The 24312-nt window shown below is 37.8% G+C and overlaps 1 protein-coding gene across 1 annotated transcript in view; it reads right to left on the bottom strand.

Moving 5' to 3' along the window:
- si:ch211-186j3.6 (neural-cadherin) overlaps positions 1-24312 on the bottom strand; it is a 285750-nt gene that overhangs the window by 53659 nt on the left and 207779 nt on the right. Inside the window, exons 24-28 of the mRNA XM_053492457.1 lie at positions 4308-4435; positions 3395-3522; positions 2637-2760; positions 784-964; positions 142-308 (exon numbers count right to left, since the gene is read on the bottom strand). Of these exons, the coding sequence (XP_053348432.1) occupies positions 142-308; positions 784-964; positions 2637-2760; positions 3395-3522; positions 4308-4435 (728 nt within the window). The remainder of the gene's footprint in view (positions 1-141; positions 309-783; positions 965-2636; positions 2761-3394; positions 3523-4307; positions 4436-24312) is intronic.

Below are 24312 nucleotides of genomic sequence, written 5' to 3' on the forward strand. Positions count from 1 at the left end.
TTATGTAATCGATCATTGCTTGAACCAATGAAGTGCACCAGGACTTAGAAAAGGTTTTCTGGTTTAATAAAGCCTGCACTGGCACCATCATGCAGAGGCAGAGAAAGAGGGAAAGTGAGAAAGATAGAGAGAGATCCTCACCTCCAGTCGGATGTACTCATTCTGTGCAGCGGAGAGCAGGCTGAGGACGGAGCTGCTGTGTTTACGAGTTCGGATCAGAACCTGCACCTGTGTGTGTCTGGCTTGAAGCGTCCCAGAAAGCTGATAATGCACATAGCTCCTGCCATCAAAGGAATACTCAGGAAGCTCTGTCAATCACATAAACACAAACCCACGCACACACACGCACACACACACACACACACACACACACACACACACACACACACACACACACACACACTGTTAATGGCTAAACACGTGAGGAGAGTACAAAAATCAGAACTCATAAGCGATGTATGTTGTTTCCTGACAGGATGTTCCCAGGGTATTACATAAACACAACCTACTGTACAGTTCATATCACTTCAGAATACTTCTGATTTCTGTTTCTGCCAAACCAGCGTTGGCTGCTAACATGCTCTCCTCCCACACATTACTGCCATTCAAAGGCCCTGCTTTTACTCTCTAAGGAAAAAAAAAAAAGCCTCCCATACTCTATACTCACACGTCCTCTTTTTTACACCTTCATTCACTAATGTCGCTCGCAGCAGAATTCTAATCATCCCTAACTCTTATACTTAGAGTGCACCCACGGTGTGTGTGGATTTCGTGTCTCGTTACCTTGTTCACACTGATGCCCGCTGTACCCAGCTATACACTGGCAGCTGAAGGAGCCCCATTCACCATGGCAGCGACCCCTGGTGCCACACGAGGGGAAACCCATGTTCACACAACTCCTGTCTGTCATCGAGCAGCCAGGAGAGCTCCCGGAGGAATCAGCTGGAGAACCCAGATCATACACCTGAGGAAAAGGAACCAAAAAACAATCTGATGCTTTGTTTAAGTCACAGGGGTGTTATAACCTAAAGCCGAAATTGTTTTCATCATATCAAATTAGTTACATCCCTGAGTTCCCATATCATTTGGTTTTGGATCCCTAATAAGGTTCTTCTACTTTCCCGAAATAGCTCCTCTGGTACAAAAAAAAAAAAAATCATCTCAATAATTTCTTAAAAGACTGCAGTGGTGAAGATGTTTCTTAACCGTCCCTTGAGCCCTCACACAATGAGCAACATTAAGAAGTGTTTAAAAGTGATTTAAGAAGCCAAGTGGAACATTAAGTGGAAGAAGGAGTGCCTTTAATTATGTTTACGAGCTCACTATTATGCAGTGGAAATCACCCCAGCGAGATCAGGGCTCCATACGTATAAAGCCGCTCAGAATGTCCACGAGAAAAGGACATGAGAACCTTTATTTCTCTTCAAACACTTCCTAAAGGAAGACATGTCTGGTTTACACAATTTAGTTCAACTGCATTGTTTTTATTAGTGTAATGTATGTATTTTATCTTTATGGGCAGTGTGATGGGAAATGAAATAAATGAATGCTGCAGACAGATTAGAAATGAGATAGGGAGAGAGAGAAAGAGACGTGAAATGGAAAATACAGTAAGAACTGCAATGTCCTGTCTTTCGCCTCACGTTTTTGAACTCGTGACATGCTTTATGCGTCAGCAAACCAAATGAGTTTGTAAAAACACTTATCAAGCTTTTCCAAAACCATTAATAGATGCTAAGATATGGTAATGGAATATATTAAATTCCATATAGCAATTCATATGCTTTTATAGCACCGTGTGTTTATTATAAACTTACTGTATATTAACTAGTGAATAAAGTAACAACAAGGCACAATCCATGTGTTTGTGTGTGTGTGTGTGAGAGAGAGAAAAAAAGAGAGACCAAAAGGATAACTTTCGTAACTGAAAAGTTAAAAGTTATGAAGTTAGTATGGTTTTCAACTATAAAAAGCTAATAGATTGTAACAGAAAGAAAGAAAGAAAGAAAATACATAAATGTAAAGAAAAGATAGAAAGCTAAGTAAATAGGCACCAGACAAATAAGGACTGAAATGAATGAATGAATGAATGAATAAATGAATAAAAAAGAAAGAAAGAAAGAAAAGTAAATAAAAAGCAGAGAGAGCAAGAGAGAGAGAAGTAAAAAAGATACAATAAAAAATCGCCAAATATGCAGCAGACAGAAAGAAGAAAGGAAGGCAGAAAGAAATATAGAAAGAAAAGAAAGAAAAGTAAATAGGAAGCACAGAGATAATGAAAAGAAGAAAGTGAGCTAGACCCAATGAAAGACAGCTACTGTAAATAGGCAGCAGACAAGAAAGAGAGAAAGAAAGAAAGAAAGAAAGAAAGAAAATAGTGAGTGAAAACAGAGAGAGAGAGAAAGAGAGAGAGAGAAAGAAAAGTAAGAAGAGAGACGCAATGAAAGACGGGCAAATAGGCAGCAAACAAAGAAGGAAAGTAAGTAAGAACGAAAAAGAAAACCTGACTGACCCATCCGAGGCCCAACACCTTTCCATTCTAGTTCCTATCATGTGAATCCAGTAGCAGCTTCTTTTGTTTTTGTCTTTTTCTCAGTTGTTTATCAGAAGCTGTGCTGTTTTGCTGGAACTGTTACCTTGCTGTCGACGACGAGGTTGCTGATGCATCCGGTGAAGTGTTTGTGCTGGAGCTGGGGGTAGATGTAGGGCACGTTCTCATTCACTCCTCCCAGCTGCAGCACCTGCGTCCCATTCAGATGCCTGTGCACAGATCAGAGCTGCGGTTACCTCTGAACAAGTTAATGAGCTGCTCGCTCAGTGGACATTACCGCTCTGGCAAAGACGGCAGCCTGAAGCTTGGGTGTTACCCAGAGCCGGGTTACATGTACTGATGCGCTTAATCAATCTCGCAACCCTTTAACCCTAATCTCTAATGCGATTATCAGAAAATCGATATCTTACCACATCAATACTTGACAAGGAAACATTAAATACTTTATCGATTCGGCCCATCACACCAGTAATCACTGATACGGGCTGATACTTTAACTGAGGCTAGATCAGCCTGCTCCATGGCATTGCGGAAAGCTCATGCAAATAGACGAAGGTCACTGCCATTTTCTGAAACGTTTGCGCAGGAGCTGCTGAAAAATATTTTGAGTTTTGATGCTATTACAGCGATAACTACAGCTCTCAGAGCTGACAGCAGGAAAGAGGCTTTTTAAAACCCACTCATTTTTTCCCCCTCAATATTTTACTGTTTCCACTCATCCGGAATATTTTCTATGGAACTTAGTTGGCCCGGGATTGTTTTAAATAGCAAGAAGTATGGTTCATTATAGCAAAAAATCTGTTGTAACAGTTGTAAAAGCTGAAATGTAATTAAAGGTTTAACCTGTCCAGATTCGGTGTGACTCCCATCACCTCGCAGGAAGTGTGGTCCTCGGTGGTCAGCCAGCTGCCTACACCCTCCGTCTCCATAACCGTGGCTCCGGCACAGCGGTCTAACGTTAAGCGCACATCCTGAAAGAGACAGAGCAACCATACCCACCCACCGACAAACACACACACACACGTTATGAATCACAGAAGCAAGCGCAAACTTAAGTGTAAGGTTTCAATTTCCACTTGACCATGGGCTCATTCTCTTTCCCTCAGGTTGCTGTTCAGTAAATATCCTTAAGCTCTTACAGACGCACAACTGTAACAGCGGGTTCACCCTCAAACCGAGGCGGATCTGCATTACAAAACGACGCTGAATCGACACCAGACATCTCGTCATTCTCACCTCGCGTACAGCTTTATAAAACGCAATTAAAGATGTCAAGCAATTCACATTTACACTTGCAAACACACTACCTGTCAGGTTCTATCAGCTACAATACAATTAAACTCAACGCATGTCAAATAGATAAGAGCAGTGAATCGCAATATTCCCAAACAGCCAGCGGCAGGCGCGCACACTGTTTTTTAATATAAAGCGAGCATTATAAATTAGAATGTGTAACTGTCCCTGAGGTACTTGCCTTAGTCACTGAAATTTCACTCACTAAAAATGGAAGCATTGGAAGAAAAGCTTCATTTAGTCTGCGCCATGTCCATCCACAGGTGCTATAGACTATATGTATACACATCCTTACAATATATATCCTTTATTTCTATTTCTGTCACTGTGAGCATAGAGATAAGTGCAGGGTTGGAATGGAAAAAAAAGAGAGGAGTACAAAGTTCAGACTAGGTAAAGCATAAAAAGTCCCTTTGGGCTACAAGGCTTGGTGGAGGTCCAGGTGCCACCCACACATGCCCACCTTGCTGTTGCTCCTCACATCCAGTCTGTGCCACCGTCTGTCCGCTACATTCACGTTGCCCGGCAACTGCAAGACTAGAGTGCCCGAGCCGTGGTTTATCTTCAGGGTGGGAGTGCCGTCGATCAGCTCTGATAGAGAAACAGAAATGAAGAAAGACGGAAATGAAGAGGAAGGAAAAAAAATTGTGTTGACTTTATCGTTTAAGTTTCATTAAGCATTATTTTATTAACACTACGCATTAACAACACAAGAACATTACAATTAACAAAGAAAATACATGATGATGCATGATGCTATATGGAAAAAAAAATCTGTGCTCAGTTGGAGTGAGGCCTTTTCCACCACAAGACTGCCTCATTTTTATTTATGAAAAATGTTGTGGTATTGTTAAAGATCCACAAAACTATATAGTTGGTGATATCCAGGGCTGGATTGGTAATCGGGAATTCCTGGCATTTTACAGGTAGGTTGACACACTTTGCGGCTGATGCATTGTATTATTATTTATTCATTAATTACTTTCCTATACTGCTTATACACCCTGGACTGGGTGTGAATCAGTTTCAGGGCACACACGCACTCACACTCATTCACACAGCACAGGGAATTTTGGAATGACAGTTAGCCTAGTCTGCATGTCTTTGAACTGTGGGAAGAAACCGGAGTAAGCAGAGGAAACCCACAAAGCAGGGGGAGAACATGAAAACTCCATGGACACAGACCTGAGGCAGGAATTAAACACGCAACCCTGGAGATGTAATAACCACTACACACTTTTTTGCCAAAATGCCGGGACAGCGGCCCATTGCTTTACCTTCCATACTGCCACTGAAAGACCAATTCCTTGCCGTCATAGACAGAGCCATAAAGTATCTTGTTTTGCCTAAATCTAAAAATCTTTTCCCATAACCCATCTCTCCTTCTTTTCCATCTCTTGTCTCAAAATGGACAGAGCAAAGCAGAAAGTGGTGGCGTGGAAAAGCTATGCAAGAAAAAGCCTAAAACTTTGGAGGCTGATGCCACCAAATGTACGAGGATTTCAGAGGTTTGCTGTAAGGGCTGCTGCAGTAGCCACTTCCTCATCGGCAGTGCCAAAGTTTGTGGAACATCATCAGGCAAATGTAGAGGAGCAGGAGTGTACTGTATTTGATGATGCCAGTGTATATACAGTGCAGCATTCGAAGAATTTTAATATTGTGGAAAAGGTGTTAAAACTCTCATATATTGCAAATTCATCACACATTAAAAATGAAATATTTCAAGCATTCTTTGTTTTAATTTTAAAGCTAACAGATCATAAAAATCCAGTATCTCAGAATATAAGAATATTTCCTAAAATTAATCACAATAAATCGTTTACAATACAGAGAGTCCATAAATGAACATGCTTTTTAGAAGTTGGACATTCTGTACTGTAAATCCTTTTTGACTTGAGATGCAACTGGACCGATTCTGGCAGACCCCCTGGACCAAAATGCCAGACCTGATTATTATTTTTTTTGTCTGAGTCCAGCCCTGCTGCTAGGGATGTTAATTCCCTCACCCTCTCTGAAAAACTCTAACTGCCTCTTTCCAGAATACTTTGCTTTCTTGGTTGTTTCATTTGTTGTTGGTTTAAAAGCATTTACACTGGAGACTGACTCTAAAAATGTTTGACTAACACCTCCTCAGGGAGATCTTTACCATGCGAGACATCCACCATTATACAATACATCCCTGTGTATGCTTGCTGCCAGAGAACAAAAAATGTCAACTGAAAATAGTCAGAGCTCCTACTGTATCATAAAAAAAAAAACAATAAGAAGTTTAAAAAAAAATCTGAATAAACTCAGTTTAATGACAATTTTGTGCAGACTAATTCACGTGTGTTCAGACTCATGTGTTCCTATCCTTGACTAAAAATAAGTACAGAAATATTTGTAAAAAAAAAAAAAAAAACTAAAAAACAAAAAACCTCAAATTTTCTTAATTGTTTTTAAACTTCCTGAACTCTGGTCTCCATTAATTAATAATAAAACTTTTTCCTCACTCACAAACGTGGTAAAGTGCTGTCCATGTTCACTATGTCCTTACTTTTTCGTCTTAACACTATAAACAGTTTTACCGTATTGATTCTGAATATTTGACCTTTTGCTTTTAAACCACGTTTCAGATTTAAAATAACACTGGCAACAAATAACCCGGCACCAAATGTGACATATTCACTTCTCTAGTTATTTATGGTTCCAGATAAAGTGATTAAATCTTAAAAGAAAAAAAACAAACATGCAAATCTCTTTTATCTGTTAATGTAATTAAATGTTACATCTGGTATAATACAAGAGGCGTTCAAGTTAAAATAAAACTTTTGGTTGTGCAGAATAACAAAATTCACTTTAAAATTACTTTATTTCGCTACTGTATATAGTCTCTTGCTACCGTAATACATTTATCACAGCATAACATTAGTTTTTTAATAAAGTTTTTTTTTATTATTATTATTATACTGAAGCCATGATCAAACTGCCTGTTTCACTTCTGAAATGCTGGCCTCCCAAGAACTCCTTTAATGGCCCAAACATGTGGAAATGACTTAGGGAGATTAGGGCTGGTCAGGCAATAACTCCCAGATTAGTTCCTGTAACATGCAAGTGGTGTTAATGAATAATTGTGTGTACGATTCCCATAGACAGATGTGTCTCCTCTTTTGCAAGACGACGTAACAAGTTATGTTGATTTTCAAGGAGCAGAAGTTCCATTTGCTAAATGTTCATGGAAATGACTATATGGATCACAATTTAAAGAAGTAAGTCTTTCTTTAAATGTTTGCACCATTTAATCTTTGCACCATTCGGTCATCTCCAGTATATGTCGATCAGTTTTATGCCTTCATTCATGCGCAATCACAAGTCCTGGTTTGACTTGAACACCCCAGATTGTATGAATGCATATCATTTTATAATAATAACTTCACTCAAAATTCTGTATTTTCCAGTACAGGAATAAAATAACTTCATTTACTCGCAGATTTTTGTTTATTTAGCATGAACGTTAAATAACACTTAATAACTTGCTTCACTTTACAAGCTTTCATGAGTAACACCCAGATATAATAATGTAATGGCACAGAGGCAGCAAACCTTGCATGAGCTGCTGTAATTATAGTACAAAAACAAAAATATTAAGAAAAGTTTGCCTTTATCTGAGCTAGTCGATTGGCAAATTAAAAATTAATGAGGCAACAGAGGCTCCCCTCAGCTTTGAATAGTTAGACAGGCGTTCTGACTGTGAACATGTAGTGATTCTGCATTAATCAGTTTGGCCTTGACAGCTAGCCGCCCTTGTAAAGATACCTACAAGTAAAGCTTTTTTTTTTTTTTTTCAAGCATGATCTCTGCCATTTTTTTTTTCTTCAAAATGCATTTACCTTTTCCTTCTTAATAGTCTTTTTTGAGAGATGAAAACTGGGTGTAATTAGGCTTGGTGTATGCACTGACACTTCAAGATGGCAAAGGTCAGCCAAAGCATGATTAAAGACAACAAGACAAGCGACCTACACATTTATTAACACATCCTATTACTATATTATATTGAAATAAGGTCAGGTAATTTTCTTACAGCTAAATGCACAGCATTCGGATCAAGATCGGGACTGTTTAATACCACCTTCATGTTAGTACTTTTCTGTCCTTTAAAAAGGACCACTGATTGATTGTTTAGGATCTTCTTGCTTTCATCCAACCATTGAAGCCATGAACCACAAAAATGTACAAAATTGCTTTAGGTAGCAATTAAGAGAGGACTATAAATTAATTTCTAAAATATTAAATGCACCATGGAACACAGTGAAGACCATCAAACAATGAAGAAAATGAGACACCATGGGGACATTACTAAGAACATGACGTGCCGCTAAAATTGATGAAAGGACAGGAAGGAATTTATAAAAGCTGCCAAGAAACCTACTGTATCTGGCAAGTACAAGTTACTACAGTGGCCCTGAATACAAAACACGATGAACGTTGCTAAAACACAACATCATCTCACAACACTCAAAAAAGAATTCTCAAAACACAACCACATTTATGAATTCATAAAATGTTTTTGTGGTTTATTAAGTGTTTTTGTGTTTTGTGAAATGTTTTTGTGTTTTGTATTCAGGCCAACGGTAGTAACTTGTACGTGCCAGGTACTCCTGCATCTCCTTTGCAGAAGGTCTGTTGGCAGCTTCTCTGATAAGCTTCTCGGAAAACATTTTCTGAAATGTTTTTGTGTTTCATAAAATGTTTTTGTGTTTCAGGAAATCAAAGTCGAACTACTGTAGTCTGAATCTAGATCTAAATCCTGTGAAATGACATAAAAAAAAAAAACATCTGTGCGCAGGAGATCTGGATCGTGTTTGCCAGGAAAAGTGGAATAAAATTGCCAAAATTACCAAATCAAGCAGTGCTTCATACACAAAAAGACTGAAATCTGCATTACAAAACGAAAATGTGCCTCAACGACATTTTAGTTAAGGGGTATGCACACAAGCTATTGTAATACTCTTTTCTTTTTTTTTCTCTTTACCTAAAATGGTTTCATTTTTTTATATCACAAAAATCTGCAATTTGAATATGACGGTGTACTGTAAATGTGTTATATTCACTTTATACATGATGTGATTGCCCAAATTTCAAACCAATCTTTTCTCATCTAATGAAGAATATGACTTTAAAATTCTGATTCTTTTTATCTTCTACAATTGAGCATTCATGACCAAAACTATTGCTCAAGTCCGAAATAAAGTTCCTCTCATTACACAAAAACTTCATATATTTTTAACAGAACTTATTATGATTTTTGGGTGTCTCAGGGTTAAGACAAGAATTTAGTAAAGAATCTTAAAAAAACAGTGAAGGACAACAGCCTACAGATTTCTAACGGCACCACTTGCTTCGTCGCAGCAAAATCATCTCTATCACAATTTTATCTTTGACTTAAATAAGCGGAGATGGGACATCCAGAACGTGTGGACATAAATATATGGAAAATATTTATGTTAAAACAACATTAATGCATTACACATATACAGTACTACAGCTTATTGTCTCTAGCTGGCGTTGTTTCTATCTGTTCTAGCTAGTGGTTTCAAAATCTCATCTATAAACATCAATTTAATGTTTCAGATTCTATTTAAATTATTTACCCCACAAGTTTCATATCACTGTTTAACTTAGTATGAAATGTCTTCCCCTTCATCCATTAAAGCAAATTCTCGGTGACGAGCTTGATCATATGATCGCACTGTACGCCTGATTGCGCTTTCATTTCGAGTAGTTAACGCCTTTTGTGTCTACCAAATCACCACCTGATAAATTCCAGAAAACTTTGAGTTCTTTTTACTTGCATTGGAAAAACACCACACACACACACATACTTGACCAGGTTCTGGGTTTTAGGTTTTGTTGCAGCTGTTCTATGCCTTTTGGAAGAGAGGCGCTAGAACAAACTGAGGCAGTGCTTGAGCAGGGCTGAAATTCCTGTGAGGGAAGACACTGTCAGCTTGGGTTACTCGTTTGTTGGATAAAGTTTATGCCGGGCTTTGTGAATGAAATATGAGACGCGGGAACTGGCCTTGGGTTATCTTTTGAGGTTAAGTGATCTTTGATGTTTTGTCTCTGTTCATTTTATTTAGCTTATTTCTTACTTTTAGATTCTTTAAAGGTTTGAGGGAGTGCATTGGATCAGTGATGCTGAAATCCCTGTGGGGAAGCCTGGTTTGTCTGGACTGTTTCAAAGCCAACGCCCCTAAGAACATCTCTCTCTCTCTCTCTCTCTCTCTCTCTCGCTCTCTCTTTTTTTTCCTCTGGCTCTCTTCCTCTCACACACACAATCTCAGCATCCATGGTGGTCACTCTATCTGTGTTGTCTGACCTCTACTGACTGTTAATCCTGATGTGACATTTGAGCCACTGGAAATCTACAGCAATAGGACCGAGTCTGGAACAAAGGCAAGACAAAAGCAGACTGACAAAGAAAGTGGCATGACGAAAAGTGATGGAAAGGATTGGAACGAGCAGAGCCTGTCTGCACACATGTAGATGTCTGAGAGGGACACGGAGACATGTCTCTGAGCCTGCACATAATCTTATAGATGTCTTTTGAACATTTCCATTTAGAGGGGATCCAAGTAGTGATTGCACAATTGATTGCATACCCTGCCAATCATGATGAACTTAGAGGTAATGTTAAAAGTAAAGATAATTAATATGTGTATAATTAAGCCCTTCAACACAAAAGGAGGGAGGGGGGTCGTAAGACGTTTTCAGTTTGTATTGTACCAGTAATATGTACCCCAAAGGAAAAAAGATTAAACCATGGAGGACGTTGCTATTCAGTGCTGAGAATAGCTTTACTTCATATTTCCTTTTATTCCACGGTTGCATTAAATAAAAAGCTAGTGTGCTAGGGAAGTTATACTCCCTTGTTTCACAAACCAATGAATGTTCTTGGTTATGGATTTGGGATTCAGCCTTGCGTAGCTCGAGTTAGCCATGAACAGAACGACACGGATGGTTCAGAGGCAATTCTAAGCAACTTAAAAGCCTTTGATGCTTTTGATCTTGTCATGTCAATTGTTCATTCATATAAATAATGTTGATCATAAAACCTGTTGTAATGTTACAGTATGGCTAATCTGTGTCAACCAGTGATTTGTCAAATTGTTCTGCTACCAATACGTCAACATTTTTATATATTTTGTTAACACATACACGGTACTAACCTTATATTATTGGCCCGGCCAGCATAAAGGAATTCGAAACTCCGAATGCATGAGATATGAGATGAGACAAAGCAAAAAAAGAAAAAAAAAAGTGAGATCATTTTGTCAGAAGAAAAATAGAGCTGGAAGATTTTAGGTCTGTGTTTCTCCAGTGTGTATCATTCTTGCTGTTTTACAATGTCACGGATGTGTAAATAGCCTCCCTATGGCTCCACTCCTGAGCTCTATGTGCCAGAAAGCGTGTACTTCAACCACTACACGCATTTGCACTTAGATACAGTGCTCGGCAGTCATGCTGAACTGCCTTGTCTTTCCTCTACTTGTCCCTAATTCATTCCAACCTTCTCTGAACATCAGTGCACATTAATCCCAGTGCCAGCACAAGACTGAGACGGAGAGTCGGGAGAGACCTTAAACACCCCCAGACAGTTTTCTCTTCTTAAACATGAAAAATGGTTTCCCTCTTTCAGTCTCACCGAAAAATCTTGAGCATATGGACTGAGCAAATAGCATTACAAATCACTTAGCTCACACAAATCTGTAGCATAAGAGGAGAAAATGGTGTATGTGTGCATTTAGATGGTTTTTCATCATGCTAGCTTCCCGACTTGCAGTGCCCCGCTCAGGAAATGAGGAAGTTGGAAAGCGATATTTGAAACCCAGCTCACCAGGCAAAAATCTGTGTTGTTTAAATGTAAAGCAGATTTTGCAAATCAACCAAAATATGCATGTCACACTTGGATGCAACTGTACTGTATGTCCTTTAACCTCATTCATCCGTAGACATGCCCTCCAAAAATGTGCGTGCGTGCATGCATTCATGGTTGTGGTCTGCAAACTTTATACCCTGTTTGCTTCTGCTCTCTCTCTTTTTTTTCTCTCTTGTGAGGCCTTTGGCTTTAATAAATACATGGCACGCACAAAGACAGTGTCTAATTTTGAAAAATTGCCTGGATTAAAATAGAAAAAAGAAAACATTAAACCATTATTCATAAATATCATTTTGAATCATGGTTTGATTTATGCTTGTATTATCCTCGGTATCAGAAAATTAACTTCATGTCCAATCATTGTGCAGGAAAATTAAAAAAGGAAAGAAAAAAAATCACGTATATAACATATATTGAGAATTTTTCTTGTGACAAATGAGATGGAAAATGCAAAACAGTGTAATCATTGTTTAAAAAGATAATTATAATCAAAAAATAAAAAGTTAGAATTATATTATATATATTAATATATGTTATAGTATAATTTGACATTGGACTCAACATGACACTTATCGTATACGTTGTACATCTTTGCCTGGATTGAGAAGTGAACCGATCGCATTGTCGTGTCACAAAGGGACAATAAATGTCATTTAATTTCCTTGCGGATCATTGCTGCCCGAGGCACTGCTGACACAAAGGCACTGCTGAGACACCTCTCAGCCTCAGCAAAGCCTCTGGAAACTTACCATTACCATGCTTAATCAACCAAATTTAATTTGTCAGTCTAATTTGTCCATTGATTAGACACTCGCCCTTGTTCTGCTCTGAATCTTTGTGCAACCTTGAAAAGAGACTCTAACCAGTACCGAGACCCACACAAATTTTCCTGGCCTTTTCATCTAAGGAGATTAATCGAGAGAAAAGCCAAGCGGTCAGGGAGGAAATGTGAGTCCTGCCTGGCATGAGAGATCGTGTTGATGGAAGAGAAAAAAAAAAGAAAGCAAGGAAAAAATAAGGACGGACTCTAAAAGATGAATGAGATCGGCAACAAAAGCCACATGCACATCGTTACCAGTGTGATGAAAAGTACAGCATATGCAACCTCTGTAAATGATGAAAACCACATGGTTTCACTTCACCTAATCAGTGAATCCTAGTGAACCTTGACGCTTCTTCAGATCTGTATGCATGACTGATTACGAGTGGAGTTTGTACAATGGGAACATTATGAAAATGACAAATCGATCTCTCAGCATGAGGTAAAGCGTCAGGTCTGGATCTTAGTTTTAGCTAGGGGTACTCGATCTGCTTTGGGGGGGGGGGGTATGGTTAAGGCTTGTAAAGATTCAAAACTTTCTACTACTTTCTATATTTTACTCTAAAGTTTACTCTGAAAAGTTTTTTTAAACAATTAAAAGCTTTTCAAATTTTCTTATAACACCCACCGCGTGATAACAGTCCACAAAACAGTCCTAATAAACCATAAACATAATACAAATCATGTATTCTTAATGCACTAATCCCACACGCATAATACAGTAGCAGTTTCTATTTCATTTGCAGGGACTTTGTTTTATTAACATTCGTGGGAAGGTGAAAATCTTCAGCTTTCAAAATTGTAATAATGTACCTCGTCACACATCAAGTTTATATACTATTCCTAGCCACTTCCCTGTCAGGTGTCAGGACTCAAAATCCTTAAAAAAGAAACTATCTGCATTTTGAGCAAAATAAATAAATAAATAAATAAATAAATAAATAAAACAATTTCTAAACACATTGTATAAACCGCATTTTATTATTTCTGTGTTTAATATCATTAAGTTGTACTGAAAAAAAACGATACCAGACACTTGCATGGTAAATGTTTTTAAACCAAATAAAACTGGCACAAAATCTCCAAAATACACAAATACTTCTAAAGTGCTAAATACTATATAATCTGGGGAAGACATGTTTACCACACCATCATGAACACCTTTCTGTAATATATGAGAAGAGTAAAACTCAACTTCAAAGTGCAGAGCAATCCAATGAATATCTATTAAAAACCTGGGAGGATGGAAAATAATTACATTAATGGCATATCATGAGTCAGTCCATCCATCCATTTAGGAACCTCTGTAGTTGAACTAAAAACCATGTAGGCCAAATATGACTATTTATTTCATTTCTACAACCGTGGTAGGATCTTCGGTCAACATTCACACAGTACGGACGATTTGGACAAGGGAATGTACCTAATCTGCATGTCTTCGGACTGTGGGAAGTAACTGGAGTACCCAGGGGAAACCCACCAAGCACATAGGCCCCGAGGCAGGAATCAAACCCAGACCCTGAAGGTGCAAGGGCACAGTGCTAACCACTAAGCCACCATGCTGATATCATTATTCGTCTATACCTGTTCTGTCCAGAGTTGTGTGAGACTTGGAGCCTATCCCAGGAGACTTCGGGCATGCAACGGAGTTCACCCTGGACACACAATACGGGCAATTTTGGAATGCCAGTTAGTCTAATCTGCATGACTTTGACCTGTGGGAGAAAACTGGAGTATCTAGTGGAAATCCACAAAGAACAGAAAGAACATCCAAACAGAACTGCAGTGGGGATTAAACCCTCGACCACGGAGGTGCCGGGCCGCAGTGCTAACCACTTTGCCCCCATAGTGATGTAATAATTGTTTAAAATAAATTTTGTTCCCAGCATGTTTCTGAATGGTATCAAGCTATACAATGTTATGGTTTTAGAAAAGTTGAACTGGATTTTCTGAGAACATTTTGTGTTATATCTCCAAATTATGCTACATTGCTGCTATAATTTTTTCCTTCATCCTGCAACCCACTATTATTGTTGATATGATGATGATGATGATGATTATTATTAGTTGTTGTTGTTTTATAAACATTACATCTATCACACTTTCTTAGAGGATTTAATTCGTTTACACACTTCCAACCTTATACATCACATGCACACACACTCACACATACACATATGCAATAAGTGTAACTACCTCGGAGTTGTAACTGTAAGAAAGACACACCTCCAGCGGTGGGACGGATGCTTTCTAGAGACCATTTTATTGTAAAAACACAGAAATCTACAACAGGTTAAGTTTAATTGTATTATTTAGAGCTGTAAGGCAGCAGAGCTGAGCTGTCCGATATATATGTGTCTTTTTTATTTACTTTTAATCGCATAAAAATTGCACTTTGTATGCCTAAACCTGTAAATGGTTCATATCAAGAATACGCCATATTGCACCGCCATATTGCGAGATCTGAACATCAGTATTTAGCATTTGGATGAATTCTAGAAGTAAGAGGATGTGACAGAGAGGCAGAGAGAGTATGCGTGCATGTGTGTGTATGTCTGAGAGAGAGAGAGAGAGAGAGAGAGATGGTGTGAGAGAGCATCTGCGTGTGGGTGTGTGTTAGGAAGAGAGGAAGAAAGAAGAAGAAAAAAAAAAGCATGAGCGAGCAGCTCCGGCGGAAGTGTTGTAGCAACCGCGTCGGTGTGTATAATAAGGAGAAGAGAGGCATGAAGCTGGCAGGAATGAGGCCGATGATAAGGTTTAATAGGGTGCGCTGAAAAACAGGTGAAAATAATAGGGTCTAATGGAGTGAAAATCTGGAGGAGTAGCGAGAGTGATGCTTCGAGACAGACTGTGGCAACATTCGTTTAGCTGTCTCTTCTCTTTCACGTTGCCATTCATCATTCATCATCCACTTCCTGCCCTCCTCTTTCCATCTTCTTCGTAACACCGCCGTTTCTTCTCCCGCTGTTGAGGCTTTTACGCTTCGACTCTATCGCCGTCTCTCAGGCGTCTAGCCCAGAGTATCCACATCCTCCGCATCCTCGAATCCTTCACTCTCATTCTTTTCTCCAGCTATTCTCTCAATTCTATCCATGTGACTGCTATCTAGAGCTGTGTTTTAAAACGCCTATACCTGACCTAATGCTTTCAAATACTATAATGATATTAATGTTTACTACATTGAGCATTTAACCGGGTATCTGCATTAAAAGGATCTAGCTAATCTTGAAATTTGTTATTTACTTGTCACAGTGTTTAAGGGGTTGCTGGGTGTATTTTTACAAGTACAGTACCTTGCAAAAGTTTTGAGCCACTCCTTTATATTTTGCCTCCAAAGAGCCACACTTTCATGGTTTTTAAATGTAGTCTTGAGGAATAGTTCTCCAGAATTTTTTGACTCACTTCTGCAAGGTTGGCTCTTATTTTTCAGTCCATTCCCTGTACCTGAACAGTTTTAGAGGACTTTTTAATGCACGAACCAGTGATAAACAGGTGCAGATGCTGACAGATTATCAGGCCAGTGATTAGTATACTGGTGATGCTGAGTAGTTGGAACAGATGAGAGGGGAAATGAGGTTGCTGCTAAGGTTTTTTCAATTTGTCAACCAAATTTTTTATTGTATCTTCAGGCATTTTGCATCATGTCTCAGTAAAATGCTTGTTCTCATTTCTTTAATTTAATCTATATAATTTAATTTAATGTAATATGAAGAAAGGGAGTATGTGTCAATACTTTTGCACAGTACTATAGTTCATTAGGAATACCAATTTAAAAATGGAAACAGAAATGTTGTCCGGGCCAAATAATTCTGTGTTTGGGCTCTTTTTTCTCTGTGTCGGGGCAGTGGTAGCTCAAAGGGTTAAGGCACTGATTTACTGATCAGAAGATCGGCGGTTCGATGCCCAGCTCCACCAGGTTGCCACTGTTGGGCCCTTGAGCAAGGTCCTTAACCCTAACTGCTCCAGGGGTGCTGTATCATGGCTGATCCTGCGCTCTGACCCCAGTTTCGCTGGGATATGCGAAGAAGCAATTTCCCTCTGGGATTAATAAAGTTCTAATTATTATTATTTATATTATTAATTCATAGTTATTTGTTGATTTTTACCAAACAAATATTTGTATTGGATAAATAGCTATAAACTCTCCACAGCTGATTATAGTGAACTTGTTGGCCAGTGACATGCTTTTCGTAAATGGCGCCAACACGATGTATTACATAATCATAAATGTGTAATAAATCTGTATTAATGAAAATATCTACATAACTAGTCCATTATACATTATTAATGTAAATTACATTAGCTACTATTTTCAGACAGGTTAACCAGGTTTATATAAAATATCTAATAAATCATTAATTAATTTACAGGTATATTTACACTAATGACAAATATTGTTGCATAATTTTTTAATTTAAACCACAGAATAAACCAGTGCAGTTATTTAATCGTAAAAGGCTGCACTTTATTACAGGTAATATATACATAATTTGTGCCTTTATTAGCTGTTAGAGTAAAATAAATATGCATAAATATAAAATGGGACATTTAATATTTACATATAGATTTTTAAATCCCAATCGTGACGTGTATCTCACATGCTGAAAAGTTGTTTTATGGAGATAAATTCAAACTGTATTGATTTTTTTTACCAATTAAATTATGTATATAAATTCTGTAATTGTGTTGTTTTTATCATTTATGTTTGTTTCTTGAGGAAAGTAGATAATTTATACCACTGTGTATTAATAAGAACTTTGTGTGCTTTGTTTTTTTAAGGAACTGCAGCTTTTGGGAATAAAGCAAATTTTATGTGTGGAAAAAAAAAAAGAAAAAAGAAAAACAGAAGCTCAAAATAAAGAAACTAGCCAGATCCATATGCATGCATGGAAACTTTTGCATATAGCAAACTGCATCTTTAAGCCTTTTCCTCTGTTTTCCGTTCACCTACAGTACCATTCTCACCCTCATCTTTGGCCTATCTCTGTTCTTATACCCCAACCTCTCTCTCTTAGCAATAGCCTCCTGTGTGCCTCTGTTAGCCTCTTCTCTCATCTCTCTCCCGCTGTATGCTTGTCTCCATCAGCAGCATGTGGGGACACACTTCACCCTACTCAGGTAAGAAAACACTACATGGCACGAATGAGCCGGAGTCAATTTGGATATGCTACTTGCCTGGAGAAAACTTTGCGCGGATTGGGCACACCAAAATATGTAGCAAGCTGTGCAAAACGTTCCTCTCAATCGATATCGCCGTGGCCCATCGCAAATCATTTTCTTTCTCTCACTGTCTCCTCGTCTTTCCACCTCCTCATCCTTCTTGCTCTATCCTTTAATCTCTCATCCCACACTGTGTTCATGATCTACTGTGTACTGTGTACTAAATTATATTACTTTAAGCGAAATTAGCGGAAGGTACGTCAGACTACTGAGATGAGGAAAAAAGATGTATAAGAATACTACGCGACAACAGGTTAGCAGTCCATGTTTCCATTAGTGCTAGATCTGGAGTGTGTCATGCATTAAATAAGCCTTTTTTTTTTTCCTCATGCATTTTGAAGTACAGCAATCAGGGGGAGGATTTGATGATGAGTCAGAGCTGCAGCAGACAATCGCTATTCAAGACACAGAGAGCGAGAGCGCGAGGGAAGTGAAGAGAAGGCTGTCAGAAAATGTGGCTGCTGCTTAAAAAAAAAAAGAGAGAGATGCCATGTAAATTGTTTAACCGTTATATAAAGAGCTGTGAGTATCTGATTTGATTTTGATCTTTTTCCTTACATTCTGTGCTCTCCCCACACACACACACACACACACACACACACACACACACACAAATAACATGCAGTCTCTGCTTTATCGAAATATTCCCTTTAGTATTCCATCTAAAAATGTTAGGCTATAACATTCCATCGATCCTGTGATCAGGTTACTGTCTGTGCAGAGTTTTGCATGTTTCTTTGTCTGTGTGTGTTTGTTTAGCTTTCTCCAGTTTCCTCCCACCTCCCAAAAATATGCTAGTTGGGAGCCTGGCTGCTCTAGATTGCCCACTTAAGTCAATGTGTGTTAAGGCTGATTTATGCTCCTGTGTCAAGCCTAGGCAGAGCCTACGCCGTAGGGTACAGAACTGGCCTACGGCATTGTTAGCATTTATACTTGTGTGTTTGTGTCACACTGCATTACACCACCAAACCAAAAGCTGGTGGAGAGGTTTCTATGCCATTGTGCTGAGTCTCTTCGTCACTCTCTGGTCAGAGTTCAAACAATGCCACATAAAAGTGAGTTATTATTGGAGGTGAAGCTAATAGATATTAAACAACAATCGTTGGTCTTTCAACTGCTCCTGGCAAGGAGTCGAGAAAATCGAATGGAGAAAACATTTACAAAATTTTGGGATTAGTTCCTCCACAATTTGGTCCATGTTCGTTTGGATTTCAACTTGAATCGTAGAAGAAGCTAAAAATGTGATGCCACAATGCGCTGTCTGAATGCACAAATCTGATCAGATTTAAGGTCAATTTTCATATTGGGTTTTATATCTGATGCATAACTTATTATGTGGTCAGACAACCTGAATGAGAATGGGCAGATCAGATTTCATGTAACATTTTGCCTCTGCGCATGCATGGGGCACTCACTGATGTCAGTCAGCGCAGACAGTGTGGGGATTTCATAGAAGCACCAGCAAAAACTAAATTGAGGCATCTGGCTTTTTTCCTTCTTCTGGACCTCAACAAACAAACTGCTTGTTTACTTGCTTACTCCAGAGCAAAATTATATTATAAAAAGGATATTTTTTTGCTAAAATCACGTCCGTTGTATTTTAAAATGAATGAGTGGTCGAGAAAACACATGATGTGCTTTAATCCAAATAGTGCGAGGCAAAAACGTATAGAAGTGCGCATGCTTGCAGTTTCTGAGGTCAGAGGCATCCATATTAGACCCAGATAAAAGTCACTTTTTGTGAAAATTGTGCTCAGAAAAATCAGAACTGAGCAATGTGGCTTGTAAAGTCAACACAGGCAGACACAGTCGTTTATCAAACTTCACTCTACACCTTGTTCCCTTCGAGCTACAAGCATAGCTTGTCTTGATCCAAAATTCTTCAAGACACAAGGAAGCCATGCATTAAGACTGTTCCCTGCGCTAGCACTCGTGTTTAGGACTGGACAAGTATTGTTTTGACGTAATTCATATTTATTTAAATAAACCTTACTTATGAACATTTCTTGTCTTTTAAATTTTTACAATCAACACGCCTTGCCTTGAATTGATCTCCAAAAGCTTAATTAAACTGAATTAGCATATTATGAATTAACAAAACGTGGTCTCAGTGAGTGATTAAATTTACTTCAATTCTTTTCAAAAACATTCTATCAAATTGTAGCAATAATTTTGTGTTACATAAAAGTATTTGACGTTCGTTTTGAGACAACAGTTCTAGACGATGGTTGGCTTGTCAGTGGTCACGCGCTCATGGCAATTTGAAAAAAAAAAAAGTCATTCCACAAAGCATGTCTTAGTACTGTGAGAGGAAACCAGAATACCACCAACCAGACACTTCCCACTCATTCAACTTACACTTCAATCAGTCAATCATGTCGCAGTGGTGCAAAGCACAGAATCACAAAGGTACAGGTCAAGAACTCCAGTTAACCCTCACATCCAAGTATAGTATGGTAAATACTGTGATCCTAATCACTTTGACCACGGAATAGTTATTAATGCCAAATAGCAACATAATATTCTCTGCTCATTATGGATGTAATGAGTGGTTATTTAAATTACGGTAGATTCCAGTCAGGTCAAATAAGTTTACTCTGCCCTCTCTCATCAAGGCTTTTCCATCCACAGACCCACTACTCACTTAATTAAAAAAAAAAAAACACTATTATCTATAAACTCTAGAGTGTGTAAAAATCCCAGATGTGTTCTTTCTAAAATAAACCAGCTTGTATGACATCAAAGTTCACAACATCCTATTTTTCTCCTTTCTGTGCCCATTAGCTGAAGCTATTGATCTCTATGTGCATGATTTTATGCATTGGCCTGCTGCCACATAATTAGCTGATTGGATGAGTGTACAGGTTTTTCTTAATAAAGTGGATGGGGAGTGTACTATAAATGCATTTAAACACAATCTTAAACTCCATACAGAGTATATTGAAACCGGATGCAGGTTTCATACTTAACACATAACCTCTGCAGTGCAGAATGTGGCGTAGTGTTTAAAAGCTTGGCTCAAATAGTTTACTATATCAAATAAAAAGCAAACCTTATAGAGATGAAGGTTATTGAAATTTTCCTAGAGCTACAAATATGTATGTTTGGAATCCTGTGGTAAGAATTTCCGTCAAGAAAATGTAAAAGAATTATCGAATGTCCTTAGAACCAAAGTCCTTCAAGCATTTCTTCTAGACTACTAATCATATCCACACCAAGCAGACTGCGAGCAGAGATTTTCTTTAGAGAAGTATTCAGAGCACGCATCAAACATGGTAGAGTTCATTAGAGCTGTAAATGTGTACACCCTATTGTAATTACTCTCTGAGAAGAATGACAAATAAGGCTTTAATGCATAATGAGCATCTTTGTTAACTTGTGGCAAACTAAGACGCACGCGCTGCCTCCAAAAGACGGAAGAGGTTATACGCCGCAGACTGGGTTTCACTTGCACAGAAGCACAATAACCTTTTTTTTTTGTTGTTAACTGTGTTTTTGGACTGTTGTTTGGCTAAGCAAATCTCCCCTGAGAGTTTCAGTCTTCAAACTTTTATATTAAAAACATTAAATCATCGCTGAAGGGGGATGGAGGGGATTTAAGCACTCAGTCAAACTCTCTCTCTCTCTCTTTCTCTCTCTCTCTCAGACCAACATGCACACATACTCTCTATCCATTTTAGTTCAATTTAACAAGTCTTCATTAGCATAAAAGCCACATTACGACCAAATAAATTAACATAAATATAAATGAGGGAACAAATGGAAATAAAATAGACAGATAAATAGAACAATAAAAAATGTAAAATTTGCAAAATTACAAATCATACACAGGGTTGAGAAGGGTTTTTACTTTCCCTTTTTTTTCAAAATAACATTGCATTATTCACAAGGTGCCATGAATCTTTAACCTCTCACGTCTAATATTTTTACCCAAAACACAAAATATATTTAGATGTTTTTTTAATTGCATATTACAAATTCGACAAAAAACAAAAAGTAAACTTCAAGCAATTAGGATGTGCAGCTCAGTCTACAGTATATTGATCTTTGCATAATTTTAAAATTTAAGTGTTTTTTTAAGGTCATTTCCAGAAAATAGGTAGAAAAAACATAACCATGAAAAAATTTATTTAATTGAAGAAGCAACAACAGACGATAAAATAGCTCACAAAATATGAACCAGCAAACAGCGTCTGGCTGTTAAGAGTATAAAATCAATTATATTAGCAAAAAGTTGCCCAGACCTAAAGTTTCGCTGGAGAGTGAAATACTCTGACTAAATCAGTTAATCAATGCCTATAACATGCTGCTTAATATTTTTAGATTTTAAGTTGATGTGATTGGGGGATTGGTGCCACAGTTGTAAGTGTTTCGTCTGACACGCGGAAGCCCCGGGTTCGATTCCCAGCCACTGGAGGCAGGGCCGCCCCAGATAAAATGGGAGGGTTGCATCAGGAAGGGCATCTGACGTAAAACCTGTACCAAGCTTGTATTTGCAGACAGAATGGGCCGAAAGACAACCACCATCAACAACAATTTAAGTTGATGAGAATCAAGGTCTCCAAGCTAAAAAGGCAACACAGGTTGTATACTTTCTTAAGAACAGTGCACCATGGCGAGTAGCAAACTCTACTAACCTAAGTAAGCACTTCTGTCAACTTTACTCCATCTTATAATAGCTGCTTGGTAATAAACACGCAGTGCATTCATTTGTGGGCAACAGTAAGTGTTTCCTAACTAGCCAAACAAAAGATCTATTACTAGCTTTAATTTGTGTATGTGTGTGCCAGCAGCCAATGAGGATAGAGACTAATTACTAAATAGCCATATTTATTAGAAGAAATACATCTTTTTTATTACTGTTATGTGAGGTATAGCAGCACATGATGAACCATCTCGTTAAACCACAATAGTACGAGGGGTGTTCAAGTTCCTTATTCATAATTCCTTATGGATGTAGGCATAAAACCAACTTAATTTCAAGGAAAGTACAGTGATGTCTTAGCTACAGTAAACATCTGAATGGTGTAAATGTTTTTAAGAAATCAAAAACATCCATGAAGTGACAACCGCTTACAGCCAACTGCAGTCGTTCTTGCAAACATTCAGCAAGAGGGATGCTTTCCGGGAAAAAAAAAAAAAAAAGCCTAGTTTGATCACCAAAGGCGTTCTGTTTTTTTACCGGACAATGCACGAGCTCATACTGCCCACAGCACTACTTGCACATTACAGGAAGTCAGCTGGGAGTTATTGTCACATCCCAAGTACAGACCTAACCTTGCTCCAAGCCATTTCCACATGTTTGGGCCATTAAAAAAAGTTTCTAGGAATCCAGTGTTTCAGACGTGAAGCAGTCAGTCTGATCATGACTCTTTCTACCTTGATGGCGTCCAAGCACTTATGAAACACTGGGGTAAGTGGATTAGTGTAGCAGGGGATTATATCAAGAGATAAAGAGAGTTTTTACTTTCATACAAAAGTCAGTGAGGTGTTATACACACTGTTATTACCTCAGTGTACTTGTTCATATATCATTACCCAAAGTGTGCTATTCTGCTTATACAGCAACAATGTATAACAAATTATAAAAGAAAAAAAAAAACAGATTGTGAAATCTGAAGATTTTCTACCAAAAATTTATAAACGTGATAATAACTAACAATGACAAAAATATTTTTTAAATCTAAAAAGAAAAAACATCCTATCGTCACATTAATCAAAAAGATCAAATAAAATAGGTTTGCTTTCACTTTCTAAATAGTTTTTACATTCTTGGTCTGTTTTTAGGCACAAGTGACAATTCTTCTTTTTAAAGAAACACTGTTATACATAATTATAGAATATTTTCCATTATATTAAAAATGATACATATTTTAACAGTATAAATTTTATGTAAATTTGCAAAAAAACTGTACCTCCAACATTTTATTTATTTAATTATTTATTATAACAATAAATAAACCACCATGCAGTTGTGTTTATGGTTAATTATGTATGCCATTACACACGCACAGTAAAATAACCCAAACTCATACTTTGTTCTTTTGTAGTGAGTCAAAAAAGCAATGTAATGAAAAATTGCATTAAAAACAACAACACTTTAGTTGACAATGTATTATCAGCTTCCTTTTCTACCACTGTCAGTTTCATATACGCCACAAAATTATAATATAGTTTAGAAAGTCCAGTAGAAAACAGGACGTGGAGGACAGAACCAGACATAACAAACCAACAGCCTCCCACACACCGACATACATTTCTAATGTCCACAAAGTTCATGCATCTTTGAAGTGTTATTATGTTATTTCTCTGTTAAATTATTTTTTCGAAAATATTTCAGTAAGTGGATCAGCACCATCAAACCAATGCCAGTGAGAACTGGAGCAAGCAGAAAAAAAGAGAAGTATTGATTTGGAAGTGAGAGAAGGTGGCACTAAACATCTTACTTTACCACAGTAAGATTTACTACAGTATCTCACATACCATTGCTATATAGCTTTGATCCAATAT

This window comes from Clarias gariepinus, chromosome 3 (genome assembly GCF_024256425.1).
Source record: "Clarias gariepinus isolate MV-2021 ecotype Netherlands chromosome 3, CGAR_prim_01v2, whole genome shotgun sequence".
Classification (NCBI taxonomy): domain Eukaryota; kingdom Metazoa; phylum Chordata; class Actinopteri; order Siluriformes; family Clariidae; genus Clarias; species Clarias gariepinus.